The 21,135-nt window shown below is 46.5% G+C and overlaps 1 protein-coding gene across 3 annotated transcripts in view; it reads left to right on the plus strand.

Moving 5' to 3' along the window:
• The window catches only part of NECTIN1 (nectin cell adhesion molecule 1), a 542,625-nt gene extending 526,011 nt beyond the window's left edge, over positions 1-16,614 (plus strand). For 2 of the 3 annotated variants that reach the window (XM_073566434.1, XM_073566431.1), the window contains one exon: positions 14,839-16,614. In XM_073566434.1, the coding sequence (XP_073422535.1) occupies positions 14,839-15,057 (219 nt within the window). In that variant the 3' untranslated portion in view covers positions 15,058-16,614. The remainder of the gene's footprint in view (positions 1-14,838) is intronic. The other variant, XM_073566433.1, reaches the window with a different exon arrangement.
• Positions 16,615-21,135: the final 4,521 nt, after the last annotated feature.

Raw genomic sequence — 21,135 nt, forward strand, 5'->3', positions numbered from 1 at the left:
TGTACACGCTTGGCTCTGCCGGTGACGGGGCTCTTTCTATGCGACCCCTCACAGCGTCAGTACTCTGTGCAGGGGACAAGGGAAGCAGGGCGTATCACTCACCGCTGCTATGCCCAGGCGCCAGACTCCCTTGTTTTGCGCGCTTTCCCTTTTTATCTGCCGGCTGCTGCACGAGCTTTGTCAGCTCACCCCACCAAGTGCTTCCCCTCAGCTACAGGGGAAGGTCCAAACTTCAGGTAGAGTGGCAGGAAACAGGGGTCCATCCAGGTCTCATGGATCAGCAATCTCTTCTGGGTCAACATCTGACAAGTCAAGAAACTCTCCCTCTCCATACTCCCGTGCTGCTGGAGGTAGTGTCTCAGGACCTACTTCCTCTTCACAGTCCACTACTTCTGGCAGGGGTACCTCAGGAGCATCTTGCAACTCTTCCACTGGATCAGGGTCCCTTGAAATGATGGGTGGCAAACTCTCCACTCCAGAGGATGCAATAAATGGCCCATTCTTCCCACAATCGGGTACCGTTGAAGCGGGCATCCCAGAAACACTGATTACTTTCTCTCTTCCGTGGGGAGCTTGTGGTGGGCAAGGTAACGATTTACTCTGATGGGCCTCTCGGCAGGCTTACCTTCTTCCCTTTTGGGTCGAGTCTTGCAGATGAAACCTTCAGACCCAGGATTGAGTTCCACCAGGCTCACCTCCACGCACCTGGACAGTGCAGACATCTCACCACAGACGGTCGACACCTTCTTCATATATTTTCAGTGTTCAACGTTGTGACTCTGTCTGGCTCTGGGGGTGGCCCCCCTCTTCTTGCCGTAACTTTTCTCCCAGGGGTGGCGTTCTCTCCAATTAGGTCCCTCGGAGGGATGAGTGGATTTTCTTCGTCGTCTGTCTTGGATAGGGCAACTTCTGGAAAAGTGTCCCATTCCTCCACATATCCAAAACCCGCTTCTGAGCCTGTCTGGTTGGCACCTCAGTCTGGATCGTCGACCTCTCCGAGAGGCATACCTCCTTTCCTTTCACTCTTCATTCCACAAACTGGGAGCAAATCTTGGACAACTGCTGGGGTGCTTCTGATGCTCTGCACCTCCCCTCTGACTTCTTCTGCCTTTAGCCGTGAGTTACCTCATCATAGGACGCTGTACTCCAGGACAGCAGCAAGGGTTTCCTTCAGGCCCTCGACTTCTTCCCAAATTCTTCTCATTCCCTGCCGCAATTTGCAGGACCACTTCGGCTCTTCCTCGTACGGGGTGGGTACTCTGCAACAACGGACCATCCCTGTCAAGGCTGCAACCCCCTGCTCCTGCTCACCTATGCGCATCTCTGCCCCAATTTCTGCAAAAGTCATGCGCAGGTTAGCTCGCTGGCACTCACGCAAAACCTGCCCAAGCTGCGCATCTCTCAGGCCTGTCACTAACTGGTCCCGCAGCACTATGTGGGGTGGTCCTATGCCGTCTTTCTTAAGAATTATAGTGTGTAGCTCCTGTAGTGCATTCATGTACTGTGTCACAGTCTCCCCCTCTCTTTGAATACGCCTAAATAAGCGCATGCATAACTCTCCTACGTCCGTGGGGTCTCCATGTGTCTCTTCCAGTATTTTCAGTACTTTGTCAAAGGTGTCTCGCTCATGGGGAGGTCGTAGCATGACATAATCCCTGGCCTCTCCTTCTTGAGCCATCAGAGCAACCTTCGCCACTAACGCAGGAGTCATGGGATACATCCTCATCATTCCCCTGACCTGCTCAGTCCAGCTCCATAATAGAACGTTGCTCCCTGTAAACTTGGGGAGATTACTCAAAATTGTCGTCAGCTGCATACTGGCCCTTGGAGCACCCGCAACCGCTTGGTCTGCCACCTTTGCGCCCATAGACTGCATCCTGCCGACTACAAAAAGTGTAAAGGTGACAAGCAGGAATGCGGGATGCAGTGACGGGATACCGGCAGAGCAGGAGTTAACAGGTTTATTTACTGGGGAATATGCCACGCAGGGAGGTAAAGAGTTAAACAGTATTAAAGGCATAGTACAATACAACAGTTCAAATATTAGCAAACATATAAGGAAATCCTAATACTTCAGCTCTTGTTGCAAATTCAATGGTGCAGGCAACGGCTGACACAGTGTCCTCATTAATGGGGTCAAGAAGACAACAATACCCCCATCTTCTGGTGACAGTGTTTGGTCTCTGGTACCTTCCACTGCTCCTAGTCGATATACTGTAGTTTCCTACAAAGGTAAGGGCCACGACTACTGTCTAAGCTTGACGAGACTCCTGCACAACTCTCCTCACAGTCTCGGTCAAGCGACCCCAAAGTGGCTGACAGTAAAAGAGGTTATGATCTGGTACAGGCCCCACGTGGCTCAAAAGTTGTTTAATGGCACGGTTAGAGTACAAGGGTCTGTCCTGTCCTCGGTCACTCGTATGGGGCACGTGTGTTATACTCACGGACACGGAGCATTCTGTGCCTTGCTTTCTGACAGTCACTGGATCCACACTGTACATCCTGTTCTCTCTGGTCCCCGCTGTTGGCGGAGGATGACGACAGGCAGTGGCTCGCACGCTGCTGGTGTTCTCAAGACATGGCGCTTCTCCCTCTAGCTTCTGCAAGGCTGGCTCAGCTCTATTCAGTGTGCACGTCTCTACTCTATGTACACGGCTCGGTTCTGCATGGTTCTGCCCCGGGGTATACAGCCCTGCTCTGCTCTGCACGGTTCTGCAGCAGTCTCTCTCTCCGGCATGCTACTGTACATGCTTGGCTCTGCAGACGACAGGGCTCTTTTTTTGCAACCCCTCACAGCTTTGGTACTCCGTGCAGGGGACAAAGGAAGCAGGGCGCGCCACTCACAGCTCTGTGCGCTGCTCTGCCCTGGCACCAAACTCCTTTGTTTTGCTTGCTTTCCCTTTTAATCTACCGACTGCTGCACGCGCTTTGTCAGCTCACCTCGCCTCCCCGGGTCCACAAGAAGGTCCTTCTCACAAGTGCTTCCCCTCGGCTGCAGGGGAACGTCCGCCTTCTCGAAGCTCCCACCAGGAAACATAGGATGCAGCCCTTCTAGTCCCGGACCCGGCATGCAGGTCCCCGAGCTCCGGTCTATCTCCTTACACTGGTAAAGCTCCACACTTATTTTTTCAACCATTTAAGAAAAAAATTACAATTCTAATTTTACAAATTAACCCAATTTTCTAATTGACCAATTTTGCCTTGTCTACAGTAGCAGTTGTAGATAAGCAACTATGTGATCAGTGATATCAGTAGTGTATGTGCACACAGCGTGCGATTCCAAAAAACGTCCTGAAAAGTGCTAACTAAATGCTTAAAGAAGAAACTTATGTATTTCTAATTAAAAATGACTTGATATTCTTATGTTTTCTGCTCTGAAGAAATCCTATATTTTAAAATAGTAGTCAATTGGAAGGCTCAAAAGAGGCACTGAAAGATTCCTGGGCATTTTTTTGAAAGTTTTCCTTCATAAACTGCTGGCAACTTCCTTACTGTTTAATAATGTTAAAAAAAACACCTGGAAAATTTCAGTAAAAAGACGTATAAAAAATGCTGAAAAAATGCTCAAAAAAACATAATTTCATAAAAGTGCTTAGAAGAAGAAAATAAAACCACCAAAAAAGACGCTTCAGAGAAAAAAAATTGGTGTTTACTGAAGAGTCTTCCTCTTGAAAAATACGCTGGATTTGCTCACTTTATAGTGTTGGATCTTTGACACTTTGATACTGTTGGATCTTTTAGCACAGCAGTGCTATAATGTCATTAGCAAGCAGTGAAAAGCGAAACACCTTTTATCACCTGTGGACTCTCAACTGGCATTGCTAAAACTATAACCATTCTAAAATGGACAGGGTTTTTTGTTTATTTGTTAGGGTGTTGTGATTCTTTTATTTTGATTCTATTAGAGATTCATTGGAAAAAAAAGTTGACAGACGACCTTTATATATTATTTGATTCACTCACTAGCACCATTAATAAGTAAATATATACAGCAACATATAATTACAACATGATTTGCATAAAAAGGAGTAAAAAGGGCATTCTCTTCGTTTGGAGGAAAGACAATTTCTGCACCAGCATAGAAGAGGGTTCTTCACGGTAAGAGCAGTGAGGCTCTGGAATTCTCTTCCTGAGGAAGTGGTGATGGCCAACTCACTGAATGAATTTAAGAAAGGAATGGATGCTTTTCTTGTGAGTAACAGTATAGAAGGTTATGAATAACATAATATTATAGGTAGATGGTTGACCCAGCTTAGGGGAAGGAATTTTTTTTCCCTATGGAGAAAATTGGCTTCTACTCTGTGGGTTTTTTGCCTTCCCCAGGATCAACAATGCAGAACAGTTGCACTAAATAAAGGCTGAACTAGATAGACATAAGGTCTTCCTTCAGCCTTCAAAACTATGTTACAATGTCACTATGTTTCTTCATAATGTTCCGGAGTTACAGCATGGATTGTTTATTCTAGTCTATTAGATCCATTAGGCCAGTCCAAGCTTCATATGTCTGACAGAGGTCAAAAGACTTTCCTTTTGGCCTCAGTCACCCAAGAAGACAGTTTTTCTTACTGTATAGAAAAGAGTAGTTGACAGTCCTTTTCTATGCAGAAGTGTTCTACAAAAAAGGTTTACTGTGTGCTAATTTATTTTTTTACAATGAGAGTCAAAGGCCGATATATGCCACTGTTCGCCTGTACATTGCCATACAATGGAGCTTTCCATCAGCGGTATACATCAGGCTATATGGCAGGTTCCAACCCGATGTGAACAGAGCATAATATTTGGTCTATATTATGTTACCGATAGGCGTTTACTCTCACGACACTGTGCCATGTCATATGGCTGAACAATTAGTAATGGTAGAGACTAGAGTTGAGCAACTTTGGTCGGATCGGGTTTCATGAAACAAAATATGTTTCAGATGAAACTGGTCCGACTAGGGCAAAAAAAGTCGGAGTTTCGTCCGAAACCCGACCCCAATGCAAGTCAATGGGAAATAAAAGTCGGCATTGAGCAGATGACATTCATCCACTCAATGCCGACTTTTATTCCCCATTGACTTGCATTGGGGTTGGGTTTCAGACGAAACTCCGACTTTTTTTGCCCTAGTCGGACCAGTTTCATCTGAAACATATTTTGTTTCATGAAACCCGATCCGACCAAAGTCGCCCAACTCTAGTAGAGACATGTATGCAAAAAGTTCTATTGTGTCATAGCTGGCAGTTATTGCCCATTCATGAATGTCAATTATTAATACAGAGTATGTTAAATGTTAAATTGGTACTAGTATAGATTTGCAAAATAAAAACATTAAAAATAATTTTCCATAAGTCCTTTGAAATTCTGTGAAACTCACTTTCTTATGTGCAATTGTAACACTCAGGTAGTTTTACTTTGGACACTTTAGTGTTCTTCACCTTTTTTAAGATGTTATTTCCATACTTGTAGCAATACTTTTATGGTATTTGACTGATTTTAGATTATGTTTGAAATTGAAACAATAATCTTTTGGATCAACCTTTTTTCAAACATTTGAAAGATTCTAAATGCCACTAATTGTGTCTTTTAGGTTTCACTGGAATCCCTTTGTTAACATTTTACTTTTACAACATACATATAAATCTACCTACAGTAGATATAATTCCTGAAAAGTCAATGAAACAAGCAAATACTTTCTAAAATGACCATATATCCTTCATTTTCTCATCATAAGTTATAACATTAGACTGGTCAATATAGCCAAGTTCTGCCATAGTAATAAATTATCACAGGTGTTCACATAAGTGGCAAATAAATAAATGTATTTCATAAGCATTCAGTATCAAAGTAAAGTTTAAAAAGAGATTCAGACAGCAGCAGCCTGTAGGTTACAGAGGCAACAACAGTCAAGGGTCCCATTTACCATCCAGTCCTTACATGAACACAAGTAGATAGATTTGCCAGCATTTCCAATCTGTTTTTTTCTTTCTTTGTGTCAAAACATTTTACTGTTCCATATATCACCCCACAGAGGTCTTTTTCTAGCACAAGTTAAACAAAAAAAATAAAATCACCAATCTATTCCACATAATTACCAGGTCATATTAATTATCACAATATACATCACATGTAAAATAATTTATCAATTTTAATAACCATAGTATGTGATCATTATATCAATACAAAAATTATACACAGTAAACAGATCCCAGTTTCCATTTTGGGACTTTTACATGATAATGCTTAACAGGCCTCATTTAATTAAGGGGTTCTCTGAGAATGTTATAAAAATGGACGCTGTGACATATGCCAAGCTGAAACCTGTCCTAGTCACGTCAAGACGGGTTGCCACATGAAGAATCACAGCTTGAGATGTGTCTCAACTGTCAGAGGAACAACTTTGTGACCTGATCTGCTCATTCAGTCATGAAGCAGGACTGTAGCATGAGAAAAAAAAGTCATCAGCTGGGTGAACAGAATTATCTATGATTTTCCTCTTCTGTGCTCAGCCATTCCTCTTGCTCATTTATAAACCTGTTCTTCTAAATCAGCCAAACAGGTTTACTACAGGATATGAAGAATTAGGTGACGAGGTCAGCTTACGCTGAGTCGACTTTTTCTTTAGAGTGGACTGTCTGGGTCGTGGCACCCACCCACCTAGGGCGAGCTGACCTTGTGCGGAACCACCCACTATACAGGGAGTGTCAGGGGCAAGACCAAGGGGGTGAGCCACCACGACTGCTGGCACCAGACGGCCGGCTCAGATAGACACTAGGTACAAGTGTCTGATGACAAGGACATGCAGGAAACAAGACAGGACAAGACGTAAGTTCAAGGTATCTTCATTAAGACAAATTCAGGATAACATTCAGTGGAAAACGTGATAACAAGCAAACACGGCAAGGTGCGTGCGTGGCACGCCAAGGTCCATTGAATAGTACGTGCTAGAAGGCAAGCCTGGTTACCGGCAAGGACACAATGACATCGGACTCCGGACAGCTGGCAGGGATCAGGGCATCAGGCTGTAGACTTCATGCTTACAATCTCTGGCAGGGATGGCAGGCTCCGGGAATCCAGCAGGCAAACCAGGGTACAAGCAAGGAGGCACGACGGATCTCCAGGGATGGTGCGTGTTAGGGAACACACCGAGGTCCAAGGCAAGATTCCAGGCAGGGTGTGTGCTAGAGGCACACCAGGGTCCAGGGCAAGGTGCAAGGCAAGGTGCGTGTGTAGGGGACACTCCAGGTTCAAAGAGCGAAACACGGTGCGTGTGTAGGGAACATGCCAGGGTTCAAAGTTCAACATACAAGACTGGATGTGTGTATAGAGACACGCCAAAGCACAAGGGACAAGGCAGAGTCCTGTGTATGCAGAGGGCATGCCAGGGTCATAGTTCAAGGCAGAGTCCTGCACGTGCAGAGGGGCATGCCAGGGTCAGGGTTCAAGGCAGAGTCCTGCGCGTGCAGAGGGGCACGCCAGGGTCAGGGTTCAAGGCAGAGTCCTGCGTGTGCAGAGAGACACGCCAGGGTCAGGGTTCAAGGCAGAGTCCTGCGCGTGCAGAGGGGCACGCCAGGGTCAGGGTTCAAGGCAGAGTCCTGCGCGTGCAGAGGGCACGCCAGGGTCAGGGTTAAAAGCAGAGTCCTGCGCGTGCAGAGGGCACGCCAAGGACAGAGTTCAGGCTAGAACCTGTGCGTGCGAGAGGGCACGACAGGGTACATGGCTAGACCTGCGCGTACTTTTACAGAAGCATGGGGAGGTATGCCACAGAGCAGGCGAGGGCCTGCACGTGCTAAGAGAAGCACAGAGAGCACAGTGCAGAGACAGAGTAGGTGCAAGGAAGCACAGAGAGCACGGCTGGGGCACTGGCTAGCTGGACGGGCTGCAGCACAAACAGGCGGGCAAGACTCCAGTGAACCCGGCTGGAGCATAGCAGGCGACACAGCTGTCATTGACCGATGAGCACGGCTGAGGCACAAGTAGGCGGGCACGGCTAGGGCGGGCGCGGCTGAGGCACAAGCAGGAGGCTAGGAAGGCCAGGCACATGCAAAGGGCACACGAATAACAAGGCAAGGCAAAGCAAGAAACAAGGCAAAGCTAGACAGGGTCTGGAACAATGAGCGGAACGTAGGCAGAAACACAGAGCCAGGTCAGAGCCAGAACAGAGCTAGCAGCGGAGCATAGGCCGAAGCCCAGAGCCGGGTCACGGGAGAACCTATGCACAAAAGGTAAGAGAGGAGGAATGGTGCGTGTGCCAGGAGGCACAACAGAGCACCATAAGTAAAAGGAGGGGAATGGTGCATGTGCCAGGAGGCACTACAGAGCACCATAGGTTAGAGAGGAGGAGTGGTGTGTGTGCCAGGAGGCACAACAGAGCACCATAGGTAAGAGAGGAGGAATGGTGCGTGTGCCAGCAGGCACAACAGAGCACCATAGGTAAGAGCAAGGAAGAACAAGCAAAGACAGAGAACATAGGAAGGACCACAAGAGAAAGCATAGCAAATGCAAGACATGGCAAAGCAGGCAAGGCAGAGAACACCGGAAGGACTACAAGTCCAAGCATGACAAGGACAAAACATGGCTCAATGGACAAACACAGGACAAGGCACGAGACAAGAGGCAGAGTACAAGCACAGAGCATGTGCAGAGACGCACTACAGAGCAGAGTGCAGGGGCACAGAATACAGGGAGCGACCGAGCAGACCAAGCAGCCATGCAGGGAAGCAACACGATACTCAGGCCCCGACCATAGGAAGGGGCGGTCTGATATAGAACCATAGCACCTGCAGTTCCAGGTCAGGATCAGGGAAGGACTACCGGTTCAGATCCTCCAGGATCATAGAGAGCATTGCTAGATCAGACTGGGCAGAACCATAGAGAAGGTCACACGATCAGGGCTCCAGGAATACATAGAGGATTGCAGAATCAGACAGTGCTGGAACATAGGAAAGGTCACATGATCAGGGGGTCAAGGAATACATAAAGGATTGCAGAATCAGACAGCGTTGGAACATAGGAAAGGTCACATGATCAGGGGGGTCAAGGAATACATAAAGGATTGCAGAATCAGACAGCGTTGGAACATAGGAAAGGTCACATGACCAGGGGCTCCAGGAATACAGAGGATTGCAGAATCAGAGCAGAGACGGATGGTTACCTAGCAACAGCGTGCAGCCATGAGGTAAGGCACACGTGCACACCGCTCCATGCATCTTGCAGCACGAGACATAACGGGCATGAGAATTCAGTACACGTGCACACCGCTCCAGGAGTCATGCGGCATACCAGACATGGCGGGCATGATAGTTCGGTGCATGTGCATACTGCTCCAGGGGTCATGCGGCATAACAGACATGGCGGGCATGATGGACATGACAGGCATAACGGACATGGCGGGCATGACAAATTACTGAGCACAAAAGAATAAAGTCATAAACCATTTTGTTCACTTAGCTGAGTACAAGTTTACTTTTCTCTTGCTACAGTCCTGCTTTATGGCTGAATGAGCAGATCAGGTCACGATGCAGCTCCTCTGATAGTTGAGACAAATGTCTCAAGCTGTGATTCTTCAAGTAACAACCCATCCTGACATATGACTAGGATTGGTTGCTATTGATATTTTGGCCAAAATACGCAAGATTGCAACCTCGTGCTAAGACCACCCATTGTCTTGTGTATGGCTAAAATAAAATTTTCACTAAAAACACATCATAAAAGGAGCTGTACTTATTAATGCATGTTCACATTACCATTATATGGCAGGGTGCAGACAGGACACTGCCAACTACATCCTGCTATATAATGGTATTATGGCCAAGTATTAGTACTGTAAGTATGGCCTCTTTTGTCCGGAGTTGGGTTCTATATGACTTCTTTTTTGTGTGTGATGGAGGCAGCAAAGAAACCAAATTGTTAGGTGTCGGATTCCTGCAGCAGTTCAACAGGAATCCTGAGCCTCACATTCTGCGGTCTCCCATTGTCTTTCGACCGCAGAGGAGATTGCTCAGCAATCCTGGCTTCCCAGATGCTCTGCCCAGACCTGCTCTGTGGGGCTGGCTATTGCTGCCACCTTTGGGTCAGCAATGGCAATGAAGGCTGCTCAGCAGCAAATCGCTCCAGAGGCTAAGTCCTCCTGCCACTCCACTGAGCATGCTCACGAGACGATCTCCCATTGGAGATTGGGAGCCACATGTCCAGGTGCTTCTCCAGATCTGATTCGTCCATCTCAGGGATCTGGAAGCTTCCGGAAGGTCCTGGCTATAAAAGGTTCACATGGCAACTCGACCATGCACTAGTATAGTCTCTAGTTGCTACGGTGTGAATGGTGATGGCTGCATCAACCTGCGAATGACTCATTAAGATCCCCTCCCTCTGATATTACGAGTGTGTATAGAGACTTAGCTATAGAGTCAGCGCCAGCCAGTGGCAAGCTACAAGCCACTACAGCATCCTCCACAGTGCTAGCGTCCGACAGTGCGCCTGCTTCCGGCCATTGTCAACTAGCGGCAGTGTCTGTCGCCACGCTGCAGTCTGCAGCTCCTCTTGGCGTTCGCAGTTGCGACGCTGCGCGCACAGTAGGTCTAGACGGACGCAGACCCTCTGCCTAGGGCCCCAGCTCCTGTGACCATAAACCGTGCATGCACTTCTCTCAGACCTGTGACGCTAACAGGCTCAGTCTTTTGTGTTTTTCACTTAAGGCATCTCTGTGAGTAAACAGAGATCGCTCAGCGCACCTGGGTGACGTTCAACCCACGTGTGTAATACCGCCATATTGTCCGTCCGCCATTAGCTAGCAGCAGTGTTAACACCTTCTGCACGGTGGACCCCGGGCGGCGAACGCACTTTACGTTATTGTATATTTAGTGCGTTCCGCTGTCCCTAACATTATACTAGCGCCAGGGTCTGGCTAGTAATGGTGGACCAGCAGCAGCTATTGCAGTACATTCGCCAGCTGGAGGGCAGGGTGGCAACTCTCGAGAGTTCCGCTTCAGCTGCGAAGGTTACTGAGGCTGCTGCGCAGGCAGTCGCAGAGGCTGTCTCGCGTGTGTCCACGTAAACGCCTGCGCCGACAGTATCCCGCCTCCCGTTGCCCGATAAATTTTCTGGTGACAGCGCCTCCTGTAGGGGTTTTGTGAGCCAGTGCTCTATCCAGCATGAGTTACTGGCCGCGCGATTCCCTACAGAGCGGGCTAAGGTGGGGTTTATCGTTTCCCTTCTGTTGGACAGGGCGTTGGAGGGGGCCACGCCACTGTGGGAGCGTGGTGACCCTGTGGTTCGGACCGCTGCTCAGTTCCTAACATCTCTGAAGCAGGTCTTTTTGGGGCCACGAGTCACTCACGACACCTCTCTCCAGCTACTAGCATTAACACAGGGATCCCTCTTGGTCTGCCTGTATGCCGTCTATTTCCAGACACTGGCTTCCAAGCTGGAATGGCCTGATAAAACCCTCATCCCTGTGTTCTGGAGAGGTTTGGCGGAGTATGTCACGGATGCTCTATCTACCAGGGAGGTTCCCCTAAGTCTGGAGGAGCTGATTGCCATTTCCACCCGCATCGATCTCCATTTTTCAGAGCGCGGGCTGGGGCGTGCTCAATCCAGACAGAAGGTTATCTTGGCTCCCAACCTCTTTGAACCTCTAGAACCTCCCGAGCCCATGGAGGTGTCCCGCGCCGGTCTCAAGACGCGTCCGGCACAAAGCTCCACACACTGTTACCAGTGTCGACAGTCTGGTCACCTGGCTAACAGGTGTTCGCAGCGGCCGAAAAAACAAACGTGTCCACTGGTAATTGGTGGGGGTCTATTCGCTATGGAGACATTCTCCCCCAAACCGGTGCTCCAAGGGACGTTAGATAGCGGTGATTCCTCCTGGGAGGTACAGGTCACAGTGGATTCCGGGGCAGAAGGGAACTTTATGTCCTCGTCCTTCGCCCAACAGCATGCTATCCCGTACCTTTACCTCACCCAGTGCCCATCAGAGTGGTAAACGGGTCGAGCTTGTTATCCCAGATTACCCACCAAACAGCAACCCTTAGGCTCTCAATTCCACCATCTCATCAGGACACGCTGTCCCTGATCATTATGCCAGAGGGCATCGATCAGGTGCTCCTCGGGGTTCCCTGGCTCCGTTGCCATTCCCCTCATATTGAGTGGTCCTCTGGGAAAATACTGGGAAGGAGAAAAGACTGTGTGGGAAGGTGCATGGGGGGAGGCTTCCAAGTAGCCTCTGCGGAGGTGCCTGCGGATCTTTCCGCACCCCCTACTGGGAATCTGAAGACCGTGGCTCCGGTCATCCTCGAGTCAGTGTCGCCAGGCAAGACCTTTGTCCCGCCTCACCTGCGGTCCAAGGTTCTCGCATGGGCACACGCGTCCAGGGTGGAGTGTCACTTTGGCTTCAAGCAGACCACAAAACTCCTGGCAAGCTCTTATTGGTGGCCGCACATGGCTCGGGACACTAAAAAATACATTCAGGCATGCGCCTCTTGTGCTCGGAGCAGCTCCTCTAAACAGGGTTACTAGGTTACTGTATCCCTTGCCGGTGGCACACCGGGCAATGGAGGTTTGCGACAGTCTGGGTCGCACCCCGCATGTCACTCTATCCTCTAAAATGATAGTGAAGGCGCCTGCTGACACACATCGGCGCCCTGCTCCAACTTCTGCTCCTGGCGACTTAGCCATCCCTGACGCCTTCTACGTGTCCCTTCTCAAACCTGTTCACATGTCCCGGTTTTCTGAGTCATCTGCCGGGACATCAGACTTGTGTTCGGACAAGCCTGAGGCCTATGTCTCTGTGGGACACAAGGTGGTACGTGGCAAAAACTTTATTTGGTGGATTGGAAGGCTCAGGAGGGAGGGGGCAATATTGGGCGTCGGCTTCCTGCAGCGGTTCAACAGGAATCCAGAGCCTCACATTCTGCGGTCTCCCATTGTCTTTCAACTGCAGAGGAGATTGCTCAGCAATCCCAGCTTCCCAGACTCTCTCCCTAGACCTGCTCTGTGGGGCTGGCTATTGCTGCCACCTTTGGGTCAGCAATGGCAATGAAGGCTGCTCAGCAGCAAATCGCTCCAGAGGCTAAGTCCTCCTGCCACTCCACTCACTAGACGATCTCCCATTGGAGATTGGGAGCCACATGTCCAGGTCATTCTCCAGATCTGATTTGTCCAGCTCTGGGATCTGGATGCTTCCGGAAGGTCCTGGCTATAAAAGGTTTGCATGGCCGCTCGGCCATGCGCTATTATAGTCTCTAGTTGCTACTGTGTGAATGGTGATGGATGCATGAACCTGCGAATGACTCATTAAGATCCCCTCCCTCTGATATTACGAGTGTGTATAGGGACTTAGCTATAGAGTCAGCGCCAGCCAGTGGCAAGCTACAAGCCACTACAGCATCCTCCACAGTGCTAGCGTCTGACAGTGTGCCTGCTTCAGGGCATTGTCGACTAGCGGCAGTGTCTGTCGCTGTGCTGCAGTCTGCAGCTCCTCTTGGCGTCCGCAGTTGCGACGCCGCATGCATGGTAGGTCTAGACGGACGCAGACCCTCTGCCTAGGGCCCCAGCTCCTGTAACCATTTTCCGTGCGTGCAGTTTTCTGAGACCTGTGACGCTAACAGGCTTAGTCTTTTGTGTTTTTCACTTAAGGCATCTCTTTGAGTAAACAGAGATCGCTCAGCGCACCTGGGTGACTTCAAACTGCATGCGTAATACCGCCATATTGTGCGTCCGCCTTCAGCTAGCAGCAGTGTTAACACCTTCTGCACGGTCGACCCCTGGAGGCGAACGCACTTTACGTTCTTTTATATTTAGTGCGTTCCGCCGTCCCTAACACCAAATACTGTGAACACTACTCACATCCATTATCGGTGATAACGGACCTTCACTATGTAATACTGCACAGCATGTACTGGCATAAATAAAGTAGAAATGGGTTGAATATACTGGCACAAATAAAGTAGAAACAGGTTGAGTACACTGGCACTTTTCTGGCACAAGTAAAGTAGAAAAGGGTTGGGTATAGAGTTGAGCGACTTTGGTCGGATCGGGTTTCATGAAACAAAATTTGTTTCAGATGAAACTGGTCCGACTAGGGCAAAAAATGTTGGAGTTTTGTCCGAAACCCGACCCCAATGCAAGTCATCCACTCAATGCCGACTTTTATTCCCCATTGACTTGCATTGGGATCGGGTTTCGGACGAAACTCCAACATTTTTTGCCCTAGTCGGACTAGTTTCATCTGAAACAAATTTTGTTTCATGAAACCCGATCCGACCAAAGTCGCTCAACTCTAGTTGGGTATACTGGCACACTTCTGGCACAATTAAAGTAGAAACGAGTTGGGTATACTGGCACACTCCTGTTATCAAACATAAAGTGCCCTTAAGGTTTCAGACCTTTTCCTGTTCCCCATAAACACCAGTTTGTGCCATACTATGCATCATATTCCTCAAGCGTTCCCTGTGCTGGAGGATACAGCACACCCTATAATACTATTTCACACTGGAACTTTACTATTTACTTTTCAACTTAAAAACTTGAAAGTTTTTCTGGGATCTAAAAAAATATTGTGTAATCTGTACTTTTTCCTGCAGCATAATTTACCAGCTGGGTCCATATAATCACCAGTTTGACACCTTTTTTTATACTGGTTTACATACATGGATAGTAACAGCTAAGGAGAGAATATCTGTAGTCAGATGTAGGCCATGACACTATGCAAAATACACTGAGAAACCATAGAAAGAGAGCAATATATACCATAATTGTATTCAACATTTCACCAAAGGATTATCCTCCCCAAACTTCATCCCGCACCACGGGAATACACTGGAGAGCCCCCTATGTATGTCAACATATCTCGTTTTTCTTTTACAGATGTTTAGAGAGCGTTGTCCAGAAATACCTGAATCCCGTGACTTCCTGAACACTCGATGTGTCCACGAGGAGGATTATTACTTAGACCAATTACAGCCTGGCTATGTGCCCCTCTCATTCTTCTTACAGGACTCAAGAAAAGCTCCAGAATCTACCTTTTGCTACCCTCCGGCTGGTTCCAGGGCGCCATATGTCTGCCCTAAAGAGCAGTACGTGTGAGGCTGCCCACCAGCAGGACCCTGCACGTCATTCCCGATGACCCAGTACTATTACAGTATAACTATATTCCTACATGCTACCACTTTCTTACAGCCTGCCCCCTTTACACACCACACTGTCGTGGTAAACTGCCAGAGGCGGGCTTGCCTTTTATTTTTATTGAGTATGTCTGAGAATGAACTTAGGTATTCTGACCTGCTGGTGTGATGAACAACATGTGGATGTATGGCTAATTTACATTAGAGATTTTATCAGAGATTCACGTGATTTTCCAAAAACATTTCTTTTTTATGTCAATCATAGAAATACATTTCACAAATGACACGCGCTTGGTCAAATGAGTCAGATCATAGTCAGATTGGTCAAAGTAACAATTTAGGACCTAGATAAGATTTAGAGACGAAATATGGCGACACATCTACATCCGCCCCTCTTTAATGATACCAGGAGTCAAAAGGGGTAATTTAGCAATTTGTCTCAATTTTAGAAATGTTAGCCAAATGAAACCTTCTTCTTGATTACCTGCCAAAACGTTGACCAAGAAGAAGATAAAATTATAGTTTTTAATGAATGACATTTTAAAAACAACCATAAGCTTTTAATGAAAGCTAATGTCAACCAATGACAGAGAAAAAAATCACTTAGCACAATATAACCAATAAGAGATCTGGCAAAATTGTCATTCTTAATAAAGGATATAACAATGCGTATATTGATTTGTATATTTTACTTACTTATATAGCGCCATTAATTTCTGTAGCGCTTTACAGATATTGTCATCGTTGTCCCCATTGGGGCTCACAATCTAAATTCAGAATGCTTTTGTAGTGGGAAAGGAAACTGGAGTAGCCCACCGCAACAACAGGGAGAACATACAAACTCCTTGCAGATGTTGTCCTTGCTGGGATTTGAACCCAGGACCCAAGACTAAAGTGCTAACTAACCCTTGGACCACCGTACAGCCCTTACAAATCCGATCTTAAGATACATAGATTCCAATACATGAGAGCCAAAGCCTAACATCTGCACACATATACTGGCCCAATAGACATACCTAATAATGTTATTATAGATACTTTTTGCTTTATCTTGTTTCAAAAGACATAATGTTGTGCTGCAAAAAGTTCAGTATAAGTACATAAAATCAGAAGTGGTACAGGCCAGTCTCATATAAACCCTACAAGTACTGTCCCATCTGCCCCAAGTTTACCGGTAAGAGTAAGGTGGTGTACGTGTGTGACGGAAGGGTTGTAATGGTGCACTCACCGCCTGCGAATGACAGGAGATCGATATATTAGAAAAGATGGTAACGAACCCAAAACTAAATCAATGTAACATTGATTTGCAAATACAAATCTCTAGTTTTCCACATATATTTCTGAAATAAAATGGTTTTTACAATGTGTTAAATATTATCAGAGAAAACTAATGTGCAAGCTGATATGTCTTTCCAAATGCTGCGCGCACGGTGACTGCTGTGTATCAGTCCATTGCTGTTTATTTATATACAGTTCATATATATGTGTTGTCAGAGAATAAAGACGGTTTATCATACAAGAGGCTCTGTAATTTATAGATAATAAAAATCATGAAAGATTATAAAAAAACGAGTGCATGGGAGAATGTACAAACATTCAGGTTATAGCATTATGGGCTCATGCACAGGACCGATTTTCACGGACAAGTGCTACCCATTGTCTTCACGCATAGCCCTTGTACCTATGATATTACATTGGGCTGTGCACACATCAGATTTATTGCTTGGACCAAGTGGTCTGCGGAAAAAATTGGAGACGTCCGATTTTGATCCAAGTGTTGGTTCAAAATCATCAATGCAAGTCTATAGGTCTGTGAAAAAAAATCGGTCTGAATTATCATGGACTCACAAAATGGAGAAGATGGAGAATCTTTTTATTTCTTTTTTTCCTTCCTTGTCTAAGAAAAAACACTGTGATCAAACTCAGATCAAACTCTGATGTAAGTGTGATCAGAATAATCAGATATATTTTTTTGGATGTGGAGAAAACGGTTGTGTGAACCTACTCTATGCCAGAGACTTATCATGACGCCAAGTTTTAGGCCATATTCCCATGATCAGCATTTGGTCAGTATTTCACATCAGTATTTGTAAGGCAAAACCAGGAGTGGGTGATAAATACAGAAGTGGTGACGTGTTTCTATTATACTTTTCTTCTGATTGTCCCACTCCCAGTTTTGATTTACAAATACTAATGTGAAATACTGACCAAATACTGAACGTGTGAACGTGGCCTTAGTGTCTACATTACAAGTGCAACATCTACAACATCATTGATTTTATCTCCCTTCAAGTGGCCTAGTCATTGTCAGAGTTCTACATCAATGGAGACCTACAATGAAAAATATGTGAAAGCCCTTTACCATACCTCCTAGAATTGCATTCCCATTAGCGGGCACTATTTAGCCTTTGCGCTAATAAAATGTAAGGTGACCAGGATGGTAGCAGTGGTCGAGCTGCTGCTCCATGACGCTTTGGCACATTGCAAATAAACGGTGTCCCATTCCCATGTACTGTAAGTGCAGCGCAGTTCACTCATGTTTTGGCCGCAGGCCTCCGCTGGCTCCACAATCGCGGATCCAGGAACATCCGCACATGCAATAGGAGACACCCGGTTCCTTTTAACAAGTTCGTCTGTACTGAACAGTTCAAGTACAGCTATCTTTAACACACAGTGTCTGGCATAGCACCCTCCGTCGCTTGTATCCTCCACACAAAGCACAGAGTTCTCATGTTCAGCACGAATTACCCCTATGCCACAGCTGCCATTTTTTAACAGGAGAGAGTACAGCAAAAGATAAAAGAAACAAAAAACTCTAATACTCACATGTCCTGTCTCCAGTACCAATTGCCCAATGTCCAGCCCTCAGCACCTCTTCTTTCCACAGTCGTAAGCCAGTGTCTTCTGGTCATGACCAGATCTCGGAGGTTTGTGCAGACACTGATTGATGCCTTTCACTTGCAGCATAAAATTATTATTTATTTATATAGCAGTATTGTTTTCATGGTGCTGTACATGCGAAGAGGTTACATGCAAATTGCAGATATAACTTACAGTAAACAAACTAACAATAACTGACTGATTTAGAGGGGAGAGAGGACCCTGACCTTGCGGGCTTACATTCTACAGGATGGTGGGGAAGGAGACAGTAGGTGGGGGGGGTTGCAGCAGCTCTGGTGTTGGTGAGGTGGTAGCTCCGGTAGTGGTGAGGAGGCAGCGGGGTCATTGCAGGCTGTAGGCTTTCTGGAAAAGGTGGGTTTTCAGATTCCGTCTGAAGGATCTGAGTGTGGTTGATAGTCAGATGTGTTGGGGCAAAGAATTCCAGAGGATAGGGGATATTCGGGAGAAGTCTTGGAGACAATTAGGTGAGGAGCGAATAAGTGTGGAGGAGAGAAAGAGGTCTTGGGAGGACCGGAGATAACGTGAAGGAAGATATCAGGAGATTTGTTCAGAGATATATGGAGGAGACAGGTTATGTATGGCTTTGTAGGTCAGTATTAGTAATTTGAACTGGATACGCTGAGGGAATGGGAGCCAGTGAAGAGATTTGCAGAGAGGAGAAGCGGAGGAGTAGCGAGGAGAGAGATGAATTAGTCGGGCAGCAGAGTTAAGGATGGACTGGAGAGGTGTGAGGGTGTTAGCAGGGAGGCCACAGAAAAGGATGTTGCTGTAGTTGAGGTGGAAGATGATGAGGGCATGCACAAGCATTTTTGTAGATTGAGGGTTGAGAAAGGGATGGATTCTGGAAATATTTTTGAGCTGGAGGCGACAGGAGGTGGAAAGAGCTTGAATGTGCGGTTTGATGGACAGGGCAGAGTCAAGGGTTACTCCGAGTATGGGGGAAAATGCTATGTAAGGAATAGATAACTACACACCATCTTACGAGTCTGTCCTATGGAAAGTCATACTAGTACTTCTCCCAGGATTATGGTGTGGGATAGCATAATTTATGGTAGTCAGACCCCTCTGGTTTTCATTCCAGGTACACTAACAGCTTGGCGTTACATTTGTTTAATTGTGTAACTAGTGGTCTAGCAATTTCTAAAAAGTGTCCTTGGAGCCAATTTTCAACATAGCACCAGGCCGCATGTTTCTCATGTAAAAATGAACAGCCTGTGTGGCCTAAACTTACTACCCTGGCCTCTAATGTCTCCAGACTTATCTCCCATCGAGCACATCTGGTATGCCATTGGTCGGCAGTTGAAAAGAGAGCTGCCAGTAATGGATCTTGATGATTTGCCCAAGAGCATTCAGCATGGCACAACACTCATCAGACAACCATTTGTAACCTCATTGATAGCAGCCAAGGTGGGTAACTGTGTATTTCTGTGCATGGTGTTCATAAATCAAGATGTTTTTAATATTTAGTTTCCATTTTTTCAACTTTTGCCTATAAGTTACATGTCTATCCATCCTGTATGTTACATATCGTAATTATTTGACTTTTCCTCCTTAGTGTTGTAATTTGAATCCTGAGGAGTGTATTTCGCAACATGCTGCACACTTTTCACTCACATATATACACATTACACATAAATATGCATATGTGCATAGTCTAGATACATGCATATTCACACCAATGCATACCTACACACATTACACGCAAACATATACACATTAAATACACACATTACACATGCAGGCATACAGTTAGGTCCATATATATTTGGGCAGAGACAACATTTTTCTAATTTTGGTTCTAGACATTACCACAATGAATTTTAAACAAAACAATTCAGATGCAGTTGAAGTTCAGACTTTCAGCTTTCATTTGAGGGTATCCACATTAAAATTGGATGAAGGGTTTAGCAGTTTCAGCTCCTTAACATGTGCCACCCTGTTTTTAAAGGGACCAAAAGTAATTGGACAGATTAAATAATTGTAAATAAAATGTTCATTTCTAGTACTTGGTTGAAAACCCTTTGTTGGCAATGACTGCCTGAAGTCTTGAACTCATGGACATCACCAGACGCTGTGTTTCCTCCTTTTTGATGCTCTGCCAGGCCTTCACTGCGGTGGTTTTCAGTTGCTGTTTGTTTGTGGGCCATTCTGTCAGAAGTTTAGTCTTTAACAAGTGAAATGCATGCTCAATTGGGTTGAGATCAGGTGACTGACTTGGCCATTCAAGAATATTCCACTTCTTTGCTTTAATAAACTCCTGGATTGCTTTGGCTTTATGTTTAGGGTCATTGTCCATCTGTAGTATGAAACGACGACCAATCAGTTTGGCTGCATTTGGCTGGATCTGAGCACACAGTATGGCTCTGAATACCTCAGAATTCATTCGGCTGCTTCTGTCCTGTGTCACATCATCAATAAACACTAGTGACCCAGTGCCACTGGCAGCCATGCATGCCCAAGTCATCACACTACCTCCACCGTGTTTTACAGATGATGTTGTATGCTTTGGATCATGAGCTGTACTATGCCTTCGCCATACTTCTCTCTTTCCATCATTCTGGTAGAGGTTGTGTCATGATCCATGCTGGATCAGGACTGAAAAAAAGCACAGGTAACCTTTTTTTTCTCTTAAGCTGTGCTTAAGTTTGGTTTTTGCACCCGGTGGCCATTAGGATTATTGCACTGTGGTGTCGTTTGTTCTAAGTTTGCCCCCGGTGGTGGTGAGCGTCATTGCACTCTTGTTTCTTTAGTTAAGTGCACATGATTATAAGGCAGGTGTAATTGCTGGCTCTGCTATAAAAGAGTCACAGGTGTTGCAATCAGTGTTGGTGATAGTGTTCATTTCAACCATCCTTGGTGGAGGAAGGAGCAGGAGAGCGTTCCTTGCAGCACTGTCTTAGCCCTGGTGTGGAAGGAGTCATAGGGGATTTCCTTGTAGCTTTGACAGAGCTTGGTGGCAGCGATTCAGGAGGAGAGCTGCATTCTGGTGGTGGACTCTGTTGCCAGGAGCAAGTGCAACAGAGTAAAGCTAAGTGGTGTTTCCCTGTTTGTGTTTTTCCTTAGTGTGTTAGTACAGCAGTGGGGCCAGTGCCTGCGCCATCCAGCTCCCTAGTAAGGGATAGGTGTAGGGTGTGCTAGG

This window comes from Dendrobates tinctorius, unplaced genomic scaffold (assembly GCF_039654945.1).
Source record: "Dendrobates tinctorius isolate UK_male_01 unplaced genomic scaffold, ASM3965494v1 ptg000018l, whole genome shotgun sequence".
In the NCBI taxonomy this organism is placed as follows: Eukaryota; Metazoa; Chordata; class Amphibia; order Anura; family Dendrobatidae; genus Dendrobates; species Dendrobates tinctorius.